A 19,412-nucleotide genomic window follows, 5' to 3' on the forward strand; every position below is an offset into this window, starting at 1 on the left:
TGACGATGGTACGAATGATGGCGTTCCAATCGTAGGTGGTGGGTAGAGTGAAAGACGACAGGTATAAGCAAAATTATTGGACAATGAGAGGGTATAGAGCTTAAGGAATGCATCATATAAGAGAGGAGAGCAACGGAAGAGGTCGATGGTGAGAAGGTGAACGTTTTGATGTAGCTAAAAGTGATGCCTAGACTCGGGCAACAGGGGCTACGGATGGGCAATATGAGCTTGTCCGATGTGGGAATGTGTGAGAGTAGACAGAAGCAACGATGAGGAATGAGACGAAGACTAAAGACAATTTGATCTCTTTAGAAAATAATAAACACTCTTCTTGGATAAATTAGGAAAAATAAAAATAAAAGGCTTCTTTTTTACCGAATTTATACTTTCAAAATTAATTTTATTATTTTAATATCATTAAAACTATTTATAGTTTGGACAACTAAATTTGCTTGTCGTCATAATAGTATTTGTTATTCTATTTGTTTATTCTCTTTTGTCTTTTCGTAATAGAAAATTTTGATGTTTTTACCTGCATAGTTTGAAAATGATACATTTACCTTTACGGATCTTGATATTGCATGCATAAATAAATAAATATATGAAATTTGATATGACATTCATCCGTAGGTTTAACACATATTAAAAGAGCTAAAACATGTTAAAAGATATTACTGTTATATGGAATTTGAATCAACACTAAGGGAGATTAAATAAAATGACATATACACAAGTTTTTAGATTTTACAATAATATATATACATTAAACTTAAATTTAATTTATGCTGTATCCAAAGATTAAAATACTATTGTACGAGTTTGTGTCCACTGATCCTTATACGAATACAGATCGATACCACCTTTCGCTATACCATTCCATAGGTTTGCATTACGTCTCACCCAACTTATTATATTTGATGAAAAATTAAGAACCAACACACAACATACATTGATGAACTGCAAAGAAGATGAATGGAATTGAAGTCAACGTCACCATCAACTCCTCACTAGCGTCGGGAAGCACACCTCCTTTGGCCTCTCTCTGGATTTGCATCTCAGATTTGACTTTCTTACCTTCCATCATCAGTCACCGGCAAAACAGCAACAACATGAAGAATCAGCTATCAGTTCATAGTCATGGAGGTCTGCCAATTCAGAGAAGATCAAGATTCAATAGATTGCATATGGAGTTAAATATCTGCATATCTTCGGAATGTTGACTTTTGCTATCAGACAAACAAAGTGACTACTCTTAGTATGAAATGGAACATGAGACAGAGTTCAAAGTCAGAGGCTTGGCAAAGCTTTCTTGTCTGTCCAATTTTGACTTTCTTGCTGTGTGATTGATTGCTGGGTGATTAAGCATGTTATCGAGACACCTACACACACACAACATCCCTCTAGCAAGAGGCCATCATCAAGAATGTCTTCCACCAAGCTTCCTCTTGCAATTCTTCTCTTGTTGTCAGGTATTTCAGACTCAGCTGAGAACTTCTTCTAATGCTCTTTTACTTCGAGTGGCCATGTTGGATGAAGACACTGCTCACTGGTTTCCCTTTGTTTTGTTGTCTTGATGCAAAGGTACTGTGATGTTTGGATGGATCCAGTATAGCGCTGAAGCAAAGGTTTGTCCCCTCTTCTGTGTGCAAGCAGAGTACATGACCTGCAACTCCACTGCTGGTGAGAGGCTGAACCCTGTGTGCAACTGCTGCTTTGCTCCAGAAGGGGGCTGCACCATTTATCTAAGCAATGGAGGTAAACTGCAGTGTGCTTAAGCTTTCATGTTATTATCCTTGCCAAGATTCCCAAACTCTCTTCTTCTACTTCTCTGTCCTGTTGTGTGCTTGGGCTTGATTAATCAGATAGCATGCATCATAGACTAATTGCTGTAGCTTTTCCCTCAACCTGCTATTCCATGGAAGGGATAAACCAACATATCAGTAGAGAGAAGGAAAAAAAAAGAAAAAGGTAAAACATATAAATATGTGCAAAAGGCTGCTAAAAAGGATGGAAGAGATGTGGCTTTTTTTTTTCCATCAAAATAATGAAATTCTTGTTCATCCCAATTCTTTAAAACCCAATTCACAGTTAGCATTTATTGTTTTAAGGTTGATATTATCACAGAAGTTCATCAACTGAAGAATAAGAGGCTGCAGCAATAAAAATAATAATTAATTTAATATCTGCTTCTCAAAAATCTACTTTACAAGAAAATAAATTAGTTAATTTTTAACAATTTTTTAAGCACTAAGGATAGATATTTTTACTACACATCTCAAGCCTCTCCTCCAAACAAGGCTATTTCATATGACAATAGTCTTTTTTGCATATGGTAAATCAAATATTCTAATATTTCGATTTAGTCATTGAAAGTGAATTAAGATTAATTAATTCAAAAAATATGATGAGTATATTATTGTTAATTTTAAGTTAAAATTTTAATTAGTGATTTAGACTCAACAAAATTAACAGATAAAGACCAAGATGTCCCACTATTGATATGAGATACTTGATTTATGTACATATCTTTAAAACTGTGATGCCTTATAAGTATATTTGATCTTGTGCTGATAACTTATACTTTTGGATTATTAATCATATAACTAAAATCTTAATATGATTATAAATTATTAGACGAACTACTTATTCTAAATCTATCAAGGGAGAAGAATAAAATAATATATTTTGTATTCATCATATCTTCATGTACTACTACTACTACTACTAACTAGTAGGAGGCAAAATTTTACCTAGTATCTAATTTTTGATGAGGATAAATGATAATATTTGTATATCCAAAATTTTACTATGTTGTGCAAACAATTAAGTATATGACATATGAACACCATGGGAATCGGATCCCCTATGACACAAAAATAGTAATGCTAGGCAAGAGGAGGACCATCCAATCCCCTCTAACTAAGTAGTGCCACATAATAACCAATGTTGACTCGAGGGAGGGAGGAGTCTTGCAATGAAATCCTTCCAAAATTTTGAATTTACAAATCAAGTATATTTCATTAATAAAATAATATTCTAAATATTAATCTGATATCAACTTCCATAAACAGTCTAATTTGGTCCGATATCGTTCTTTGATCGAATCGTTTCGATTCGGGTTGAATCAAATAAAGAGGGTCAATTTCGTCATGCGAATAATTGCAACCAACGAAACTGCATCCTGCGGCCGTTAACCGCCAAGAAATCGCTTGACCACGTGGCGGAAAGTGTTTGGTCTATCGACCTCTATATAAGCGCGTTCGTGGCGTGGTTGTCGCCATTGTTTCCTTTAGAGCTGAGAGGGGAAGAAAGGGGGAGAGAGATGGCGACGGCGACGGCGACGGCAACGGCAACGGCAACGGCGGTCGTAAACGAGCCGGAAGCGGCGGTCGTAAATGAGCCGGAAGCGGCGGAGGTGGTGGCGGTGGGGCGGAGCAAGCGGAACCGCATCCAGGTTTCCACCAACAAGAAGCCGCTCTTCTTCTACGTCAATCTCGCCAAGGTATCGCCTCAATGTGGAATTAGGGCATTGATCTCATCTCAGATTTTTTTCGGATGGAGTCTGAACTCGCGGGTTTTGCTTCTTCTATTAGCATTTGTGCCCTTCTTGATGCAGCATAACGTTGGATCTTTGTCTTTGCTGTTCTTTTTGTGGGTTTCTTGAAGTCAAAAAATGGAGATCCTTCTATGTGCACCTACTATGATGTCTCTGTGTGATTCTTTGGGGGAATCAGTATTCTGATGTGTTCTTTTGATGTTATCTTATCGATGGAATCGGTCTACGGTGGATGAGATTCAATCTCGTCTTGTTTTGCTGGAACAGAATCTTGGATCCTTTGGCCTGCATTCTGCAATTTATTTTTCTTGTCATTTCCTTTATGATTCAAATATAGAAATCTGTTGCATCTTCGTAGAATTTTGTGTGTCTCTGATGTGGAATATCTTGTGATCCTCTTCTGTTGTTTCTGACTGCAGAGGTATATGCAGCAGCACAATGAGATTGAGCTCTCTGCACTAGGCATGGGTAATGGTTTTTAACTCAATCCGGTCCCTTCACAGACAGATATGTTCTCTTCTTTCTGTTCTTTCTTTTCTTCGGATCATTTCATTTTGGAAGTTCCAACGAAATGAAAGGAAATGAGTCAGAAAGTGATAAGAACACTATGCTTATCTCTTGTCACCGAAATCGCTAATTATTATCACTGTTCTGCACATCTTGCTATAACCCTTCATCACATGTTCTTAAAATAAGGAGATATATTTCAGCAAATTTGTGTTTCCTTTTAAATCTTGGCAAAATCTTCTACAATAGCAATTGGCACGGTCGTCACTGTCGCTGAGATTTTGAAGAACAATGGACTTGCCACCGAGAAGAGTGAGCACACAACATGGAACCAAATCTTTAATCCCTCGTGTGAAATTAAAACTCACTCACAAAACCACTTTTTGATGAGTGCAGAAATCCAAACCTCCACGGTCGGCACCAAAGATGAAGCTAAGGGCCGCCTAGTTCGGAAGGCCAAGGTGCCCTACTCTGCGACAAATATATATCGAAAGTGATCCTCGTTGTTGTGTTTGTAATATGTTCTTGTCCTTTATGCAGATTGAGATACTGCTTGGAAAGACGGAGAATTTTAATCACCTTGTCTCTACCAACAAAGTAGTTCGACAGGCAACTGAAGCAGAAGAGTGATGGAGGAGGGAATTAGCAGCTGGCCGGTGCTGGTGGTTGTTACTGTAAATAGCACGAGGCTTCCTGTCGGTGCTGCTGACATGGATGAGGAGAATGTCATACCATAGAATAAGTGTTCTGTTTTCTCTTTCCTTCCCCTCTGAGCGCTTCAGATTTGTGTAACTCCAATGTCAGCATGAATCTTGGTACTCCTTGTACCCGTTCACACTACCTTGGAAACGAATGATTTTGATTGATTAAAAGGAGAAAGGAAAAGGCTCTCCCCAAACTTTTGTGTGCGCGCGGAAACTTGCTTGCATAAACTTGCGGGTGGCATTCAACTTGACATGATCGCTAATTAATTATCATATCCAACTAGAATTAATAGTCAAATAATTATTTTTATGACAGCTCCATAAAGAATGATCTTGTTCTGGATATTCCAACATCGTCTCAAGATTTTTCGAGTGCAAACAAATGAGTACATGTGAATCACACCGATCAATCCAGGTGACAACCTAACAAATATTAAAGCATAGTTAGTTAATGTGGTGTGATTAAAATTCGACTTGCAAAGGCCCAGTCGCGCGTTCAAAAAGCTGGAAATGCCTGTAGGCTAAGCCAGAGGGGCATCTTGCAGCCAGCATTAAAGAGGGAGGAGCGCTCGGTGGACCACATTTGCCACTCATGTTGTCAAACTTGCCTGTTTCCTGCGTACGTTACCCGTTAGACTGGGACCACCGGGGGGGGGGGGAGGGTTCCACTGCAGAGCACGCTACTGGGAACGACCCTAAAATTGGATCCCAAGATGATATCAATTCCTCCTACAAATGACCCTCTATCGATTTATTTTATCTCATATTAAAAATGACGAGATCAGAATAATTATTCGGACACCGAACCGCAATCCGACTTGGATCCGCGTCTAAGGTCTACAAACGGTATCAGAACGTGGTTTAAGTGGCTTAATTAAATCCAATCTGAACGCTTACCGACATCGAGTAGCAGACAAGCCAGGTACATCCTCAGAACAGCAAGTAGACTCTTCAACCACAGGACACCGACCTTTCCTGCTTTCCCCAATCAAAAGACAGGTACGTCGTTCAAGGGTGGCTAACTGGGTAGTAAATCGGTTCTCTTCTTAATTCCCCTTTCTGCCCGTCTCTGAGCCCGCGTGGAGCCCTACCCGCCCGCGCTCCCGCACGGAGAACGCGCCTCCCTCACTTTTAATTATTCCATTTTGGTTCCATCCCTCGCCTTTGTTTACGTATCAGTGGCCCACATCGTACTAGTACGCACACGTGCTCCGTATCACTGCGTACTTCAATTTTCCCCTTCTTTATCCAAACTCCGGGAGCTCCATGGTCCCCACCACGCCAGCCGTGTGATAGACGGCGGTCGTCGTCCCGTTCCTTTCCCTCCGTTGATACCCGTCTAAACATGATAGTACCTCTCATGCCTCTCGCACCATAACCCCTCACCCACCTGCCTCGTAATTGCGGGCACAGATGGAGCCCGCCTACTGCTCCAATAATAACGCAGGTATAGAATGACGATTGACATAATATAATATAGCAAAGGGGCCCACCTTAACGTCGTCCATTGAATGCGCGTAGGCACCCCACGCGAACGCCTCCGCACGCTTATTAATGGCGTCCGTGTTTAATTTAAAGCAAAATAATAAATGGCGAATAAATCGGGAATTAAGCCGAATACCTGTCGGGCGGAAGGAAGACCGTCTACTTCGCTATAAATAGCCGCCCGAGCTTCATCCCTGTTCCCCCTCACGATCCTCTTGTAGCGATGGCGCTGGAGACGCTGCGGCTGAGGAAGGGCGGGTTCGCCGCCGCCGCCGCCGCCGCCGAGAACAAGGGATCGACGACGGTGCTGGGTGGCGAGGTGACGGAGATGCACTTCCGAGGGGTGAGGAAGCGGCCGTGGGGGCGGTTCGCGGCGGAGATCCGGGACCCGTGGAAGAAGACGCGCAAGTGGCTAGGGACCTTCGACACGGCGGAGGAGGCGGCGCGAGCCTACGACGAGGCCGCCCGCAGCCTCCGTGGTCCCAAGGCGAAAACCAACTTCGGTTGCCCCGGCGACCACGGGATCCAGTCCTCCGGGCCGCAGATCAGTTGGGGGGCGGTGCCACGGTGGCGATCGGCGCTGGATGGGCGCGATCTGACCATCGGCCCTCCGCCGGCTCTGGCGGGCGGCGGATCTGGGTGCTTGGGGTACCGTTTGGGAACGGTTGAGGTGGCAACGAGGGGAGACCAGGAGATGGAGAAGGCGCTGGGGGCGGCCATGGGGAGGAAGGTGGAAGACGAGGCGGAGGCGGCGAAGCAGAAGCAGCCCTTCTCCTTTGATCTAAATCTACCCGCTCCTCTCTTCTGAGATAGATCCGACGGCCCATCTCGCCCTTCTCCTCTTTTTAACCGTTTGGTTTTTTTTATTTTTATTTTTGTAACCCTTTTTCTCGGGTTTGTACAGTTCTTATCAATTTATTTACGAGAAAAGGAGAAAATGGGGCTACTTTTGCGGGCTCGTCATTCGAATCGCCGGGTTAACTCGTCCGACTCACTAGCATGCCTTTCTTCTCTTTTGATCGCTAATGGCCGACAGATTCTTTCTGTCTCAGTTAAGTGGCTCACCAAGTGTGTCGCGGGCTCCACGACACGACCGATGAAGGCGCCGAGGCGCTGAGACACCAACTGCCGACTTAAAAGTGCATAGTAGAGAACAGCCAGCGGCAATCCGAGAGACGCGCCGTGTAAGGCCGCGGCGAGCAGGTCCGGCTTTTCCTCGGGCAGCAAGCAGAGCGCGGCTGAGGCGTGCGGGCGCCTACCAGCTTTCCTTCCCTCCCGCTTTTTCTGCCTTCCCTCGGTCAAACCGTGCTACCTTTGACCCGATCGTAGCACTGAAATATCCCTTTCGTTAGCACGTGCTGCTGTTGATTATTGTTATTTTATGGTAATTTTTATCCACTGGAAAATAAAATTAAATAAGTGGCCGTCAACGTCAAGATGGACGGTGGTGATTTCAACGGTCATGGTTTTTTTAAATATTTCTTTAATTTTTTTATTTTTAACACCTAAAAGCATAATGATCATATTTCCAATCTCATAATTCAACGATAATAATATTATGATCTCACTTCATCAATTACTCCAACACCTTATAAATTTTGGGTCCAAACCCACTTCATGTATCAAATAATATGAATATGATTTATTGAATTTTAAATTGTTTCTCTCTTTAAAAATCTTGGAGAACAATAACCACCTTTTGGTTCCAAAAAAATTCAGAAGCAAAGACAAGAAAATTAGTAACTCTTTTCTTTAACTCTGATCTTTCTCCATCCAACTCTTAAAAAGAAGAGAGAAAACAGACCCTACGTTTGTTGTTTTCAGAAACAGAAACACCAAAAACAGAAGCAGCATTAGACACGGGCGTCGCTTCCAACACTGCAAGCATACGAATAAAGCACATCCATTCCACCCTTCGGTTTCGCTGCTGCTCGTCTGAATCTTCCATCGACCTCGGCTTCCTTCTCCGATCTCCTCACCCAATTGGGATCTCCAAAGTCTCATCTGTCTCCTGCACCAATTATTCCGGAGTCTTCCGATCCGAAGAAAGCCATTCCAAATGAGAATTCGAGCCTCAGAGACTCCACCTTTGAGCTCCAGTTCCAATCCGAATCCCACCCCGCCCCTGTCTTCTCCATCGATTTCTCCTCTTTCGAATGATTCCTCGAGCCGTTGCCAAGGCCTCGACCTCTTGGTGTTGGCTGTCATTGAAGTCTTTGGGGACACAGCTTTGCAGATGGAGGACATTGATGGCGATGGAGTTGGACAGGAGGAACGGAAGCAAGACGGCATCGAGATGAGGAAGGAGGATCCGAATATCAGAGTTGAAGCTGACCTGAAACGGAAGGGGAGGAGGAGGCCATTGTCAACGCCTTCTAGGTTCCAGGATTCGGTGCTGCAGCCATGGAAGCGGAGCACCCGGCGGCGGCTAAGCGGGGGGAAGCAATAGGGTCTGGCGGCAAGGTTGGTATTGATAACTGCTTAGGCTTCTCGGATATCGATTTGATCTTTTCATGAGCAAATTTTTATAGGGATTGCAAAATATGGATGCCAGTAACCTAAATCATGGTATAAAATCCTACTGCTATAGTGCAATTTCAAGAAAAAGATTGGAGTTGTTTAATAGATACATTTCAGATTTTGTCTGTGAAAATAGTTCATTTTTCTTCAGTCTTCTTTGTGCATCTTTTACGCGAAATGGGGATATGTGCCTTAGGGTTCTTAAGTCAAATAGTTCAGTTTCTAGGAACAATGTGAACTTTTCTTCTCTTATTTTTCGATCCTTAGGATCGAAGGAAGATTTATCTGTAGAATGCATGCTTCATTATCATCATTTCTTCCCTTGGATATTGTGATGCAAATACTGTATATTGATCTCTTCTTATTTTTAATATACTTCATTCCTAATCTACTTTAGTCATAAGCTTGGCAGGTGAAAACTGTGAAATAGTTTTCCTAATTTGTCCAGAACTGGTAACTCCATCTGCAAGTGTCTAACCTAATTGTCACTGGAATCATTAGGACACATTATTACACCATGTCTAGACTTGGCTCCTAGTAGCAGTAATCTCTTCTTGGATGCATCTTTCTTGTTCTAGACTTGTTAGTGATCCTTCATTCTGTTGTTGATCAGGTTTAAAAGATTTTTTGTTCTTCCATGAGTTTCCCTTAAGCCCATCACTACTTTAGTTGTTGAAGTGTGTTGGTAGGACCTCTTCTTCCATTGGTTTGGCTGTTGCAGATTGCAAGTTTGGTTGGTGAATTTAGTCTAATCTTCTTGCATGAGAAGTTCCATATATCCTTAATACATAATTAATAATACTTGATTTATTTGTTATTCTTTGATGTGTTAATTTCTTGTCACAGGTATGTGTCAGAAGGCAATCTAGTCCACTTTTTTCTGATATATAAAGCTTGATATTTTAGACTATGGATATTCCAATTACTGGAATAATTTAATAAGGACGTCGTCTCTTTATACCTTTATCAGTCCTCGATGAATCAATGTTTACAATTAAGTGTTTTTTTTTTTTCTTGACATGGTTCTTCGACCACAAGTGTAGAGGTAAAAAAAACTTGAGCTAGACTTTCTGGTATTCCTCGAAATAACAATGAAGCCTAATGCTTTGGTCACAAATGAATAGCTGTAGAATCCATGTCAATGATGTAAAATGTTAAGAATAAGCATACATACCTCATTAGTGTTGCTTTGTGAGTCCTTTGTACTATAATTTGTCATATACCATATTATAACTCATTGTGGATGAGAAAATGGAGGACTGCTACTTATCAACTTGTATCTTCCTAAAATTTATCTAGGACATGAAACATGAGTACTTGTCACAAAATCCTTTTATGTAGGTTATCAAAATGAAAATTATTTAGATTAGGAGGAAACACATCACTTGTTATAAGAAGAAAAATCTTCTAGCACTGAACAGCTAATTATGATGGTGTAGTTTCTCATGCTGCAGGGTACTGATCCTAAGCACCACCAATCGAACAAGGTAAGCACTATAAATGCTGGAGTAAACTGTTGCTGATCCATAAAAGGACACTGATGTCTTCATATCACTGGAACAGAGTTTGTGGACATATAAATCAGATTCTGAAGAGTTCATGGAGTTGTTTATGCCTTTGCTTGCATTGACAGTGCAAAATCCATAAATTTCAGTTCCAGGAAATGCTGAAGGATGTAGAACCGTGGATGGATCATAAATCTTGCTCGAGGTAGGCCTATATGCCAGGTCAAACCCTGTTTTATCTGTCATTTCTTGAACGAAGGTTGGTCTTTGGCAGGACTAACACTTGTGTCTTCCCCATAGTGTCAGGTTCAAATGAAGTCCATCTTGGTTCAATTATTTTATTGAATTATTTTTAGCCCTAGAATTGCAAATAGTTAACACTGACTGAAAATTTAGCTTCTACGTCATGCTATCTCATGCATATAAGATTAGTATTTCCTCAAGTTATTAGATCTTGGATCAGGGCAATTCTGAATTATCCCACCAAGTTTAGGTACATGCTCGTTGTTAGCGGTTGTTTCTTGACTATTAGTTGAAAATAATAATTTTTATTAGTATCTTTTTAATGACTATGATGATATTATATGTGTATATATACATAAATTAACTCGACTTCACTACTAGCAATTTTATTTTAAAAAAATTATAATATAAAAATCATAATTTTATTTTAAATTAAAAAATTAATGTATATCCATAATGACTTGAGTCTAAATGTGTAAAGATATAACCAAAAAACTTGATATAAAATTGAGTAAAATTATAAAAAAAATTAATCACCATCATTATTAGTTCGAGACGTACATTTCATAATCTCTTCGGTTGATAGGTGGAAGGAGATGTTATTTTCTTTACAGATGATCTTTCATTAATTCGGGAGTCATGCTCCATCTGATTTTATCTAGAATTTGTCTTCCCATGCTAAAGATAGTGGAGTTACTAGTATTTGCCTTACAAACTTGGCTAAGATTGGAAATGTTTGACTCCTTTCCTTGTCGACTTGCATTAGATGTTTTTTTTTTCAATATACTTTCAAAATGTTTCATATCATTTTTTTTTTTTTTTGAACAAAACTTGGTACAATATTTACATATGACATATAAGGAGCCATTAGGGTTTCAGATCTTTTTGAGGTGATACTTGAATATGTCTGACTTAATTTTGATCATTGTATCAATAATGTCCGACTTAGCATGGACGTTGATGTACTAGCTTTCTTGAGTTTTCATGATTGAATTTTCAAAGGGCTCAAGAAAAGATCTAAAGGTGCTTAAGAAAGAGCTAAAGAGAGCTGATCTTATGGTCCAAACTTAAACCGCAAGCACAATTAACGATAAAGATGTGAGCGAGGAAAGTCTTAGTTAGGTGCATGGTTGGAGCGGATACCAATTGTTTTTATATTCTTTTCTCGGATTCTACGCAATGCTAGTGTGCATTGGGAACGTGAGGGATTAATTTAGAACCATCCGTTTTAATTCCTCCTGTCATCTAAACCGTCCATATGAACCGATAGTATATATTTTTTATCCTATTATATTGACGGTTTGGATGACAGGATGTTTTGGGACGAACGGTTTGTTAGAGGCTTATGTATATTTTTCCTATCCTCACTTCTGCATCTGTGGGGCAGACCCTCTCGTCGTAACTTCCCCTCTGCATCTGAGGGGACGATCGGGTAACGGAATGGCTTCTCCGACAAAATGGAAGCCGGAGCGACGCTCCTTCCTCGGCGGCCTCCGCTCGCCCTCGAACCGTACGACCATCTTCTTCCTTTCTCGGATCGAAGTGGGTTTTGAGCTTGCATCTTTAGAGGATGTCGTGTCGTTCTGATCTGCAATTTTTTGGGTTTCGATGTGCTCTGTTCGCTCGCTAGAATGTCGGCTTGCTTTTGTTCCGTGCCTTCTTTTCTTTTCGATCTGGGAACTTGGAAATCCCATCGTGTAGAAGATAAACCCTAGATCTGGACTGGTTCTTGGGTTATCTTTCCGATCTTCTATACGGAACATCTGAGCATCTAAACCCTCGCCCATTGATGCCGGTGGATCTCTTGGCAAGTTGTTAACAAAACAAATCCATCATATTTGACAAGGCATCGAACAAATCCATCACAGGAGTGACTGTTTTCCTCATTTTAACTTTGGGGCGTTTCAACGTGGTGTTATGATGTTTGATTGAGCTACTCTCAATTTTTTCCTATCAACTCTCAAATTCTATTAATGATGAAACTTACTCTCTGCACCTTTTCTGAGATGAATCAGTATTTCCATATGTTTTGTTAACGCTACCTTCGGATAATCTTGGACTCTGACTCTCTTTTTCATCATCTTTTGTGCGAGATCAAGCTTCAATTTATCTTTCATTGATTTCTGGAAGACCATAAACATAGTTTTCATGGAGGTAAAGATGCCATGGAATTTGATAATTTCACCTGAACTGCTCGTTGCAAAAGGAACTCTACTCCATAAAGCTATCATCCTACGTCATATGGATGACATTGCAATTAGAAAGGCATCCGAGGAGCAGTTACTAGCTTGAACTCGATAGGCGAAGGAAAGGTTCGAGACTTGCCAGGAGATGTTCTCTTCCCTACCAGGATCTGTGGCATGGAGTATAGCATCAAGGATTGGTTGATCTCAATCCTTGCACCTTGGGGTATCATGTATGCTGCTTGATGGTTTTGTCGTGGATAGTTGACTAGCCCGTGACTGGATTCCAGTACTTGGCAACTAATGTGTTTCAGATCAGGGTTGATTGATGCCTTCGTTCCTTGATTGTTTTCTGTTATTATTTTGTGATCTACTGTTGGTTCAAAAGAGTAATACCGTATCTCACTGTTATTATTATGGACTCAAAACGGTTGTTGTATCCCAAGAAGTTTGTCGTGTTCATTTATAGTTTGAAATGGTGTGGCTGAACTTTTTTCGTTATATTATTTCTAAGATTCATAATTTCATCTACCGGTACTGATTAGGGTTATCGGTATGGACATTCAATGCATCGGGTTTTTGAAAAAAATAAAAATAAAAATAAAAATAAAAAAGAAATTGTTTGGGATTATATTTGTATTATTCTATAAAAGAAAGACACTAAGAAAACAAAAAAGAAAGCCTTACAAGCAGCATATCAGCAAAGCAAACAATACCTTCCGATTTACCATAGTTTGCGTACCGATCATATCGTCCAAACCTTGATTATTTCTACTTAATAATATGATTTTTAGGATATTTTTAATAATAAATAATTTTAGAAAAAGGAAGGAAATAAAATTTACTCTGAGAGACCGATTGATTGATTCACTCACACCATGAAAGTATTAATTATTGCATGGGGAAGATTCACACCAGGGATTTCATTTGGAAAAGGAAGGTATTCAATGGAACGGTAGACATGGTTTCTTCATCATCTATCGAAGCAATATAAAAGACCAGTATCCAAACATATCTCCGCAATGAAAAATACATCCAATCATAAACGCAAATAGATTCTATGGTAATTATTGCATGCATCTATTAGACAATAAAGTAATTCAAGCATTACCGCCTTTGAAATAGTTAGAGAGGTCCAGATCCGCATCAAGAATCCGGAACGTTCAGGTTCTGAAAGAGCTCCGGAAGATGGGCGTTGGTCAGCTTGGTCCTCCTGGTGATTTCACGTTTCTTCTTCGGTTTGGGCTTGGAGGTGACACCATGAACTTGCGCCATCGCCCGCCTCTTTGCGGTGTTGGTGGCGGGTTTCATGCCGTTCTTCTGAAGCTCCTTTTCGATGTCGACCATGTCCCTTGGCAACTCGATTCCACGGAAGAGTTGCTTTAAATCATCATCCACTTTGATCATCACCTTAGGGTCATTTGGGTAGACAATGTCCTCCTGAGAGTCCATGTTGGACAATAGCCAGACCTGGCCAGCCGCCTTCAAAGCCTGCAAGTGAACAAGCAATATGGCTTTATTCACAGGAAGAAAAATGTCATGAAATTGATTTGTCGCCATCCATATCTGATAAACAAAGCAACACTACAATGAGCGTCACTATTTCCATGACATGTAAAATTCGTGTATCATACAAAAGTTACTCCGAACCAAAAAGCACTTGCCACCCTTTGATCAAAGAACAAAACCATATTCATCGTCTTGATCTCTATAGGTTTTAGATAAGAAAGTTCCGAAGAAAACCAGTATCTGAGACCGAATTACTCAATTTCAGAAAGTTAAACCTAACAATAGTAAAACATAATAAAAAAATATCAGGCAACAAACTACAAGAACGTGTGCCATAACACTAAAAACAACTTATCAAGGTTAATGGTTGAGGCAAAACCAAAATATGTGCAGGTCAAATAACTAAAATTTAGTACCGTACCTGCAAGTCTTCCAAAACAGATGGATATGAATCTTTGACCTCCACAACTTGTAGCCCCTCTGGGTACTTTCTTACCAGTGAAAGCAGTTGATCTTTTCCCTTTATATCATACTTGGACTGCCCAAGAACCAAAACACATTACTTCACGAACCTCCATAAAAAAAGTGTAGTGCTCAGAAGCTTGTAAACATAAAAGCACAAGGAAGCAACTGGCTCAATCCTGGTGCATATCATTGTTTTCCAAGATTCTAGATAACAACCTATATTCCGTTCACATATACAGGTGAGGTAACAAAATGGAAAATGCATGTCTGGTACAATGAAAAGTCAATACCTAAATCATTCAATTTCAAAGTATCATTATAAATCACAGATAAGTATCAGACACCGGAGCATCCTGACATGGACATATCTTCTTACCATATTCCCATAAAGAAAAGCGTATTTCACCTAAAACACATGTTTAATCTAAACATCTATTGGGTTGACCGTAGGTCTGCTATATTAAACTCCAGCTTATTATGTTGTTCGTTAAGCCATATAGATATCCATAATCGAGTTAAAAATATTTAACATCACATAAATATCTGAATATGTAATGATGGCTACGTAGACCTCATAGCTTCACTGTAAAACCAAAATAAAAATGCAAAACATTGTTAAAATTAGGAATCTTGAAACAAATTGTTTGATCAGTAATTTATCTGAGATGGTGCCCTCATCAACTTGAAGAATCTTTAAACAAACTGTAGACTATTGGACATAAGTCCAGAAGAATGCATGCAGAGTATCAAAAGTACATGAAGCACATTCTAAAGAGATGCAGAAGGTTTCAAAATGTGAGATCCTTTTACAGAAAAGATTTATACCTTGTAGGAGAAGCGCTTCCCATCGTACTTCACTTTAGTGTTTTTCTTCAAACTATCAAACAGGGCCTTATTAGAATTTACATCAACGTAGCATGCTTCATTTATGTCTTCTGGTGTGAATGCTTGTCTTGTCTGCAAAAGGTGGAATGAGGCATAGATTAGCACAGACCAAGAGTGTAAAATGTTCCATAATGCAATGTTCCATAGCAAAGTATTCTTTACGAACCCAACCTCGTGATAGTTAAAAGGCAAAAGAACAGCCTTACCAACCTGCTCATAAAATAATTTAGGGGTTTCTTGGTTCTGATTTGTTTACAAAAGCAGCAAGTTATAAAATATGAACTTTCCAGGCAATCATCTTGTTTATTTTTTTTTTTTCCTATGTGTTTGCACATAATGAACTGCACATATTGTTTTTGTTTAAGCCATTTGTTGCATAAATATATTCCACAACTAATTATGATTGGATCAGCAGCTAACTCCTTTCTGTAATGGAGGCCTTATGAGTGTCAGCAGTTGATCATATGATCGACCTAATATGTCAACTTTTCTTCACAACAAGGTTTGTAACATGAGAATTCTTCAATGATGACCAAGCCTGATAATTTTCTATTAGAGTGCCTTGAAAAACTAACAAAACATAAAAGTCATACAAAATTAGATGTTTGGACACTACTAGAAAAAAAGTAGGAATAATCATAAATTTCAAGAGGCAACACTTGTAAATTACCACCTTCATAGAAATAAAATATCATACCTCAAAAAGTAGGTCAATAACACGTTTAAGCTGTGCACCGACAGGAGACTTTCTAATTGCATTAATGTGTTGCAGCCTTTCTGTATCATTTGAGAACTTCACTGATGCTATAACTTTTGGAGGAGCTGATGAAGGTGTTGCTTTGTATGGCTGAGCAGCCTTCGAAGGTGCAGCTCGAGCTGCTATACTGCTGAGAGTTGACTGGCATTTCTCCTGTTGTTGCTTAAATCTATTGAGGCTTTCCTGAAGTGACATCTGAGAAATGACCAAAAATCACGAATGAAACACTAACTGAACTATGTGATTATTGCATAAAAGAACTTCTAATTCAAAGCATCCAAACAAATTTGCCATGACAAGTTTTGAATATGTGGGTTTAAATCATATTTGATTGATTCGCAAGTCTTCCAAGAATAAATACATTTAAATCTTAGAAGTCAATCATCAGTAGAGCCTTAGGGATTTTGAGTTGTGATCCATAGCCAAACCCACCACCAATGGGAGAAGGCTTCAAGATGATCAGAAGAAGACGTATCATTATTGTAGTGTTTTATGCTAAGGCCTCTATAAAATTAGATAATAAGTCCACCAGACCCATCAGGATTACTCAGAGGTTGCAGCTTAAAAATGTGTGATGCTGTTAATTTCACTGCATGTGGATGAGAGAACATATACAGCAAAAGGATGGCTTAGAACTAACAAGGAACGCAAATCTCGACCTTTTAGTAATAGAGTTTTGAAAGTAATTTGTGTAAAGGGTCGCCATCTAACTATTGTTAAACATGTGACTTAATGAAGACAAAACAGATCATCATCAATAATTGAGCTTCAGGAAGGATACCCAGAGATCCAAACTTCAAGGTTGAAGTTATTTAATATGCAATCAACACTTACATAAAAGTGGATAGGTGAAGTGTAGCATTTCTTTGTACTAGTTCATGAATATTGCAGTTTGTATCACAACTTGTTTGTCTGGCTACATAAATTGAGTCAACATGCAGAAACCAACAATGATCAAGCTAAATGGCAATTTAAGACTGGACATCTTGACATGAGTGATACTGACATGTTATTCTTTAAATTAAAATGAACCATAGAGAAATGAAACAAGTGAATCTCTATAATGTGACAGAAGGTAGAGAACTAAAAATTAATTCCAAGAAAAACTCTATAAGACACACATGCAAAACAGTGAAAGACAACTTTGAGAATCTACAGAGAGATGAAACTAGAAATTATTGTTAATGATGATCATCTGAAAAAAAAATTGCTTGTTGGTTGATCAACACGAACAAGATATAGTCAGTGTCTTTGATATGGCAGAGATATTGTGATCCAGAATAAATATCTCAACCAAGATAAGAATCTGTTTCTAGAAATTATGGTTTACACCAGCCAAGATGATAGGATATGAAAACAAATTCCTATTGTATCTCACTGCAATGATCAAGGGACATGGAGATGCAACAGAGACCAAGTACAGCATGTGGAACTTGAGAAGCATACCCTTCTTGACTCACCACGCAACCGTATAATCCCCTACATGTGATCACCACCGCCTGGGACGATAAAACCGATACATATAACAAAATTATAGGCTTGTTCAGGAACGATTATTGTTCCCGATAACCTAGAGATCAAAAGAGGAAGAAAGATAGATCGACTTAATTCACAAAACAGGAGTCGTAAACCAACAGACCCATCAAAGGTCAGAATCCACGATCAAGGAAGAGGAAAGTTGGCCAAAAGAGGGGAAAAGCTTACGGTTCGTGAACGATTTGAACCTGATGAATCAGGGACGCAAGTGGTCTCCAGGAAGGGGAGAAGGAGCAATTGAAATCCAATTGGGGGAAGAGGGGAACAAAATAGGTGTTTAGGGATCAAAACTATACATGGGCCATTCGTAATAAAGAGGTTATCGGTAAGAGGACACGTGGTTTTCTCCAATCTCAAAGCATGGAACGGATATTCGCCGCCACTACTCTCTTCGTCCTGATCGATTTAGGGAGGGCCGTTCAGCGTCAGGGAGGGCGTGGCTACGGGCCGAGGATCGGCACTGGAGAAAGCGAGAGGGAGGGTGGGGACAAAGCAGGCGTCGGTGGTGGAAGAAACCCTATGCCCTTGCAGAATCTTCCGTGGCTGTAGCAAAGATCAGTTGGGTCTTACGGCGTAGGGAGAGAGATCTCTGCGAGGTAAAGGCGGAGATCTTCCTCCGCGTCGGCACGCTCCCGGATCCCGCAGCCGATGGCCACCGCGATGCACCGCCGGGGCTGTTCTCGTTATCCACGGCGAAGCAGCGGAACGCAGAAAGGGCCGGCCTCGATGTGGGGGGTCTCGGTTGCTGAAATATGACGAATGCGATTATCAAATAACGGGCTAATTACATTAAACCCGTATTAAAAAAATTTACATCATCATTATAAATATAAAAAATAAAATAAATACTTTTATTTATTATGATATCGTTAGTTATATTACGAAAAACATAACACATGACATCACGTAATGCACGCTGGATCAGTATGAAAATGATCTAGATTATTTATATATATGATCTAGATTTTTTATATATATAAGAAGTTGTAGTTCCGTTTTTATAATTTGTTCCGTAGAGAAAGATCTAATTGTTCCAATACATTTTTTTGATCATGGTTGTAAGTTACCATGAAATAAAAAAAATAATTTTTAATATTTATTTTATTTTCATGAGATATTAAAATTATTTTTTTATCAATAAAATCTATTTATTTTAATATTCCTTTTATTTCATGAATTATTTTAAATTTTTGACTAGAAGAAAGTTGAGCAATTCATCTAATTTTTTTTACTATTAAGCTTTTCTTGAATGATATCCTCCTAATTAATTTTTATTTAGGGATTTTTTTTATTATTTTGATAAAGATGCTTCTTCGTCTCAACCTCTCTCCCTCGATCGTCATCACCACCACCCTTCCCTATCGATTTCTTCCTCTCCTTTCTCTTTGCCCATCACAGGGAACGACAAGCGAGAAGCTCCTCTCCTCTCTCTCAATCCGTCACGAGGAAGGGTGAGTGAAGAGGGAGGAGAAAGGGAGCGTAGAGGAAAGAGACAACTGATGAGAGAGAAGAAGTGAGACATAAAGATATTTTGATCAAAAGTGACAAAAAAAAAAT

General features: G+C 39.5%; 3 protein-coding genes and 1 long non-coding RNA gene across 8 annotated transcripts; 3 read left to right on the forward strand and 1 right to left on the reverse strand.

Annotated features, from left to right (window-relative positions):
- The first annotated feature begins 3,230 nt into the window (after positions 1-3,230).
- LOC135608927 (uncharacterized protein At2g34160-like) lies at positions 3,231-4,838 on the forward strand. The gene is made up of 5 exons (XM_065101991.1): positions 3,231-3,502; positions 3,976-4,024; positions 4,313-4,375; positions 4,460-4,524; positions 4,604-4,838. The coding sequence occupies exons 1-5, from the start codon at positions 3,323-3,325 to the stop codon at positions 4,691-4,693; spliced, it is 447 nt and encodes a 148-aa protein (XP_064958063.1). The 5' UTR covers positions 3,231-3,322; the 3' UTR covers positions 4,694-4,838.
- A 1,637-nt stretch (positions 4,839-6,475) lies between these two features.
- Positions 6,476-7,060, forward strand: LOC135609508 (ethylene-responsive transcription factor 3-like). Its single transcript, XM_065102848.1, has one exon. It carries the CDS (start codon positions 6,476-6,478, stop codon positions 7,058-7,060), a length of 585 nt encoding a protein of 194 aa, XP_064958920.1.
- A 4,790-nt stretch (positions 7,061-11,850) lies between these two features.
- LOC103980784 (uncharacterized) lies at positions 11,851-13,048 on the forward strand. Its single transcript, XR_671351.3, has 2 exons — positions 11,851-12,030; positions 12,620-13,048. It is a non-coding gene; the product is annotated as an uncharacterized LOC103980784 (long non-coding RNA).
- A 598-nt stretch (positions 13,049-13,646) lies between these two features.
- On the reverse strand, positions 13,647-18,611 carry LOC135609628 (transcription initiation factor IIE subunit beta-like). 5 transcript variants are annotated; one of them, XM_065103077.1, is made up of 6 exons: positions 18,024-18,611; positions 17,780-17,889; positions 16,260-16,514; positions 15,503-15,634; positions 14,634-14,750; positions 13,647-14,194 (listed from the first exon to the last, which is right to left on the reverse strand). In XM_065103077.1, exons 3-6 carry the CDS (start codon positions 16,512-16,514, stop codon positions 13,850-13,852), a joined length of 849 nt encoding a protein of 282 aa, XP_064959149.1. In that variant the 5' UTR covers positions 17,780-17,889; positions 18,024-18,611; the 3' UTR covers positions 13,647-13,849. The 5 variants fall into 5 exon arrangements, with proteins under 5 accessions (XP_064959149.1, XP_064959146.1, XP_064959148.1 ...); XM_065103074.1 differs by having other exon boundaries at positions 17,766-17,889; positions 18,024-18,610; XM_065103076.1 differs by lacking the exon at positions 17,780-17,889.
- Positions 18,612-19,412: the final 801 nt, after the last annotated feature.

The sequence above is a fragment of the Musa acuminata genome, chromosome BXJ2-4, assembly GCF_036884655.1.
Source record: "Musa acuminata AAA Group cultivar baxijiao chromosome BXJ2-4, Cavendish_Baxijiao_AAA, whole genome shotgun sequence".
NCBI lineage: Eukaryota > Viridiplantae > Streptophyta > Magnoliopsida > Zingiberales > Musaceae > Musa > Musa acuminata.